General features: G+C 35.8%; 1 protein-coding gene across 1 annotated transcript in view; it reads right to left on the bottom strand.

The window, feature by feature from the left end:
- LOC107564464 (transmembrane protein 132C-like) overlaps positions 1–5,535 on the bottom strand; it is a 66,046-nt gene extending 60,511 nt beyond the window's left edge. Inside the window, exons 1-3 of the mRNA XM_016249552.1 lie at positions 5,486–5,535; positions 1,734–1,920; positions 251–261 (exon numbers count right to left, since the gene is read on the bottom strand). Of these exons, the coding sequence (XP_016105038.1) occupies positions 251–261; positions 1,734–1,920; positions 5,486–5,535 (248 nt within the window). The remainder of the gene's footprint in view (positions 1–250; positions 262–1,733; positions 1,921–5,485) is intronic.
- Between the last annotated feature and the right edge of the window lie 430 nt (positions 5,536–5,965).

The following is a 5,965-nucleotide window of genomic DNA, read 5'->3' on the forward strand; positions in this document are numbered from 1 at the left end:
GAGGGGACAGTGAAGTGTGACAGCAAGCACTAGAGCATTGAATCCCAGCTGTTGAAGACTTTTGAAGTCCCTCAGATGGCCAAACAGGGTCTCAGATGAGAGGGCACAGGAGGGTGATTAATTAATACCATCACAGGTGTTGTATTTCACTAATACCTCATCAAAAATGCAAATATGTTGAGGCATCATATGTTGGATTACCTATAAATGAGGTGTTGATTACTTAGATGATGTTAAATTATTATGCAACCTTATGGAAAACTATTGGAGACAGAGAACATATCGTTGAGAATTCATAAAGAATGAAGTGACTGCAGCAAATTGATTCCGTTATTGCATGGGCAAATGGACAATAAGCATTATTGATTTCAGAAATGTAAGAAGTACTCGTCAAGATAGATGGAAATTGATCTGCTGTATTTAGACAAATGTAAACATTTTAACATTTCAGCCCTCTTAACCTTTAAGTGAGAGTTTCAGTGATGTATCTAATTGCTATATATTTATTATACTGACATGCTAATTAACAGACCCGTTGATGTTTGTGTAGATCCCAGCTGGAGACTGCTTATTTACATAGATTTTTCCTTATGATGAATAATTATTGCACAAGAAATGAGGTAATGATTGATGGTGTATTCATTTGTACACACACGCACATGCACACACACACACACACACACACACACACACACACACACGGACACACATACGCGCTCGCGCTCACACACATGCACATGCACACAAATGCTCTACAAAATCATTTAAAATTACTCATTTAAAATAACATTCTTTGAAAATGGACTATTTCAAGCCAATTCGATTCAAGCATAATTACAATAAAATAATGAAATTTAATTATTCTGGAATTCCTCAATAGCACATATCTGAAGAAATAGCAGAGCACTTCTGAATACTCTTCTGCACAGTCAAGGCTGCATGGTGTTCTTAATCATAGAAAAATAATAAAGTATCACATCAATACACACATTTCCTTCCTGCAAGCTTTCCTTAAAAATATTTCCATCTGCACTGATTGTTCTGATTGATCATGATTATAAGAGATGAATGTTTTTTGAATCACAACGGTTATTAGGTTTTGGTGAGTTATTAAATGCGAACTTAAAGACAGATGTGATTTAAGAGCCTTAGTTCCTGTAAATTATTTTTTAATTATGGCTAATTTAGATTTAGAACTAATCAACCAACATAAAAAATTAGACCACCTAAAAACATGCAATTACATGTATTTTATTAAAGTTTAATTTTCTGATTAATCAAGTACCAGTCAAAAAATCTAATTCATTTATCACATGACAAGTGTTCATACCTATTTTTATTTGCCAAAAAAAAATTAAATGAATGAATATTAAGTTAAAATCTACACTCACAGGAAAAAAAGTACAGGGGCGCTACCCTTTCAAAAGGCACAAATTTGTAGCTTGTTTACCCCTAAAGTGTACATATTAGTACATTAACTCTTTAGTTGTAATTTTAAATATTTAATTCTGGTCACTCGTGTCTTCAAGATTTTTACTGGACCATTGCTTTTTAAAACATGAAATTATGCTAAACCGAAAAATGGTCATGACACAATCCAGACGGTTCATTTTACATTATATCAAAGGCGCCTAAAAAGCATGACCGCCTGCCTCTTTTATCTGTCCGTCCCAGAACTCCCAGAAGAGACTCAGCGCCTCCCTGAGAGACAGCAGAAAGGACGATGTTCTCACCATAGCCAGTGGCACGATGCCAACTAGGTCTTTCTGTGCCAGGTGGATGTGCGTCTCAGTTTCCTCGTTGCCGGCCCTGATGCCCGGGTATTCCACTGCCCAGGAAATGGACCTGCTGCCTACCGTACTTCCGACACCGTCCACCTCCAGATCCACCTGAACCACCCTCTGCCAGCCTGGCTCCACGCTGAGGTAAGAGAGAGAGAGAGAGAAACCAATAAGTGCTTTGAAACTGACAATTTTCTAATAGTCCATGCCGTGATTTTGAGAGAGAGGTCACAAGGTCAAGAACCATGCTGATAATTTTCCTTTTTTTTATATTCAAAAACAATGCAACCGACACATGCGACCACATAGAGACAGTTGAAAATAACAGTTTGTGTGATGTAACAAGTCTCCAGAGGAAGCAGGTTTGAAGCCACGTGCAAATATGTTGAGGCATCATATGTTGGATTACCTATAAATGAGGTGTTGATTACTTAGATGATGTTAAATTATTATGCAACCTTATGGAAAATTATTGGAGACAGAGAACATATCGTAGAGAATTCATAAAGAATGAAGTGACTGCAGCAAATTGATTCCGTTATTGCATGGACAAATGGACAAAAAGCATTATTGATTTCAGAAATGTAAGAAGTACTCGTCAAGATAGATGGAAATTGATCTGCTGTATTTAGACAAATGTAAACATTTTAACATATTTCAGCCCTCTTAACCTTTGAGTGAGAGTTTCAGTGATGTATCTAATTGCTATATATTTATTATACTGACATGCTAATTAACAGACCCGTTGATGTTTGTGTAGATCCCAGCTGGAGACTGCTTATTTACATAGATTTTTCCTTATGATGAATAATTATTGCACAAGAAATGAGGTAATGATTGATGGTGTATTCATTTGTACACACACGCACATGCACACGCACACACACACACACACACACACACACATGCACGCGCACACACATACGCTCTCACACACACGCACATGCGCACAAATGCTCTACAAAATCATTTAAAATTACTCATTTAAAATAAAATTCTTTGGAAATGGACTATTTCAAGCCAATTCGATTCAAGCATAATTACAATAGAAATAATGACATTTAATTATTCTTGAATTCCTCAATAGCACATATCTGAAGAAATAGCAGAGCACTTCTGAATACTCTTCTGCACAGTCAAGGCTGCATGGTGTTCTTAATCATAGAAAAATAATAAAGTATCACATCAATACGTACATTTCCTTCCTGCAAGCTTTCCTTAAAACTATTTCCGTCTGCACTGATTGTTCTGATTGATCATGATTATAAGAGATGAATGTTTTTTGAATCACAACGGTTATTAGGTTTTGGTGAGTTATTAAAAGTGAACTTAAAGACAGATGTGATTTAAGAGCCTTAGTTCCTGTAAATTATTTTTTAATTATGGCTAATTTAGATTTAAAACTAAATGCATTTAATCAACCAACATAAAAAATTAGACCACCTAAAAACATGCAATTACATGTATTTTATTAAAGTTTAATTTTCTGATTAATCAAGTACCAGTAAAAAATCTAATTCATTTATCACATGACAAGTGTTCATACCTATTTTTTATTTGCCAAAAAAAATTTAAATTAATGAATATTAAGTTAAAATCTACACTCACAGGAAAAAAAGTACAGGGGCGCTACCCTTTCAAAAGGCACAACCGAGATGACTGTCCAAATGAACTGACTTACTAGAGTGAATCAGACTTTTTTAATGCTACATAGAGAAAAGGATGGTCTGAATGGACTTTCCAATGCTACTTATGAGAGAAAGGACTGTCTAAATGAACTGACTCACTAGAATAAATGCCGCATACAGGAGAGGACTGTCTAAATAAACAGATTCACTAGAATGAGTCAGACTTTCCATTGCTACCAATAAGGGGCTGATCCTTTTGAACAAACCAGTTCACTGCAATGAGTAAAACTGTCCAATGCTACATATGAGGGACAGAACTATCTGAATGAACCAATTCACTACAATGATTCAGGCTTTCCACTGTTACATATGAAGGACAGAACCATTTGACCAAACCAATTCACTGCAATGAGTCAGGCTTTCCAATGCTACATGTGAGGGACAGAAACATCTGAACCAATGGATTCAATACAATAAATCATTACTACGAATCACACTTTCCAAATGTCACATCGGAAAAAACTGATTCACTTTTTAATGTAAATGTTACTAACAAGTTTGTAAAAACAAGCATGCAGCATGTTAAATAATATTTTTGACTATAATAAAGCCAGTTCGTTTACGCATCTACACAAAGCCCATTTTTGACAAAACAAGAGAAGGCAGGCTGTAGACATGTTCTTTTTATACTAAGAAGAAACAGGGACACACGAATAGCAGAAGCGTCTACTCTCAGAGCGCATATTAGTTTCATGATTACACATTTACAGAAAGAGTGAAAATGAAAACAGCACCCCAAATCCAGTTTCATTTCGACAACTCTATCTCTCGAGAGCATCTTTCATACAAATTATAATCCTCTCCTCGAACAGCAAGAGAGTCAGACACTGAGTTTGAAAAGAAACATCCCAGTTGTGAATCAACAACCCAATTTTCCTGACAAAACAGAGGAGCACTGAATGGCAAATGAAAATGGAGAAAGCGCTTTTAATTTCAGGAACACTGACACTGCTCGTTTCACTGGTCCCATGGCACACACGTCCTCAAAGTTTCACAACAGCCTGTCAAAACAGATGTCGAGCTGTTCTGAGGACCAGCACAATAGGAAAGTCAGAATCGGAGGCCCAAAGAGGACAACAGTGATTGTCTTGCAAATCAACACTAGTTACTTTTGATTATAATGAGGTTTATAATAAGGTTTATTTCTTTTAAAGGTGCACTTTTATCTTTTGTTTGTTGTGCTGTCAATACCACACTCATCTTGACCTTATACTGACACCTAGAGGTGTGGATGTAGCCAGTGTTGTTATTATTATACTATTATAGTATCTATATGTATTTTTAATTAGATTTTATTTTTATATTTCAGTTTAGTTTAGTTTTTAGTAATTTTTTTATTTACAAATTTTCTTCACGTTTATTAGATTTTTTTAAATATACCTTTTAAGTTAATTTTTTATTTCAGTTTTAGTTTCAACAATTTCAACTTAAACATTTGATTTCAGTTTGTTGCCAAGGCAGCATTTCTATTTTTTCAGCTTTATTTCAATTAAAGGGATATTTTACCCCAAAATGAACCAGTTTTCAGAAAAGAACCAGACTTCTCTGTTGCCTGAGGCTACGAGTTACAGGTAGCAATGTTGTAAATAATGTTCAGTTTCTTGCACAGACAGATCAGTTAGCTTCATAAGACCTCAATATATCGTCAGGAGCAACGGGTATTAATTTTGTGTTCCTTGATATGCTCAAAAATGGGCAGCAGCTGACTTGCATTTTATGAATCACCAAGGACCACGGTTTCAGCTACAATTTTTCTTTATTGTTCTGCTGAAGAAAAAAGTCACCAACATCTCGGATGGCCTGGGGGTGAGTAAATTAACGGTAAATTTTCATTTTGTGGTAAAATATCCCTTTAACTATATTATTATTATTATTATTATTGAGGTAAAAACAATGTGACACACCTTTAAACTTGCCCATTAGTTTGTAAAAAACAAAAGGAAAACATGTTTAACAAATACAACTTTCACACTGCATTGGAAAATATAACCGTAGCACCTAAACATTTCACGTTACCATAAGACTGGCTTGATTTCACATATTGCAAAAAACAGCATCTGAATCATCATAAACAGTGAGTATCCTTGAGCAAATTTTGCAGTGCCCCTCTCTCTTTGAAGTCCATGTGCAGGAATACAGTTCATGTGCGAGAGGGAGCAAGAGAAAATTAGAGAGCGGAAGACAGAAAGTGTCCTTGGGGATTTGCAGAGATATGAAAGCTGCTCCGGCAGGTACAGCAGCAGGAAAGGGATGACAGAATAGAGGGTGACAGCAGTCTTTGGGGAGCGACAGCAAAGGAGCGATAGTGAGCGAGGAGAGAAGAGAGAGAATAAAAAGAGAGATAGGCACTGAGCACATTTAAAACCGTCCCACAACTCTGGCAGTTTTGCTTTTCTTGGGGAGAAAAAATATATATGAAAAGAATTGGTGTGAGAAAAAAAGCTATTGGAAATGCAAGTGTGACAGAAAATATTGCTTGACTATTTGTAGTCATAC

Source organism: Sinocyclocheilus grahami, unplaced genomic scaffold, assembly GCF_001515645.1.
Source record: "Sinocyclocheilus grahami isolate Dianchi unplaced genomic scaffold, SAMN03320097.WGS_v1.1 scaffold936.1, whole genome shotgun sequence".
Classification (NCBI taxonomy): Eukaryota; Metazoa; Chordata; class Actinopteri; order Cypriniformes; family Cyprinidae; genus Sinocyclocheilus; species Sinocyclocheilus grahami.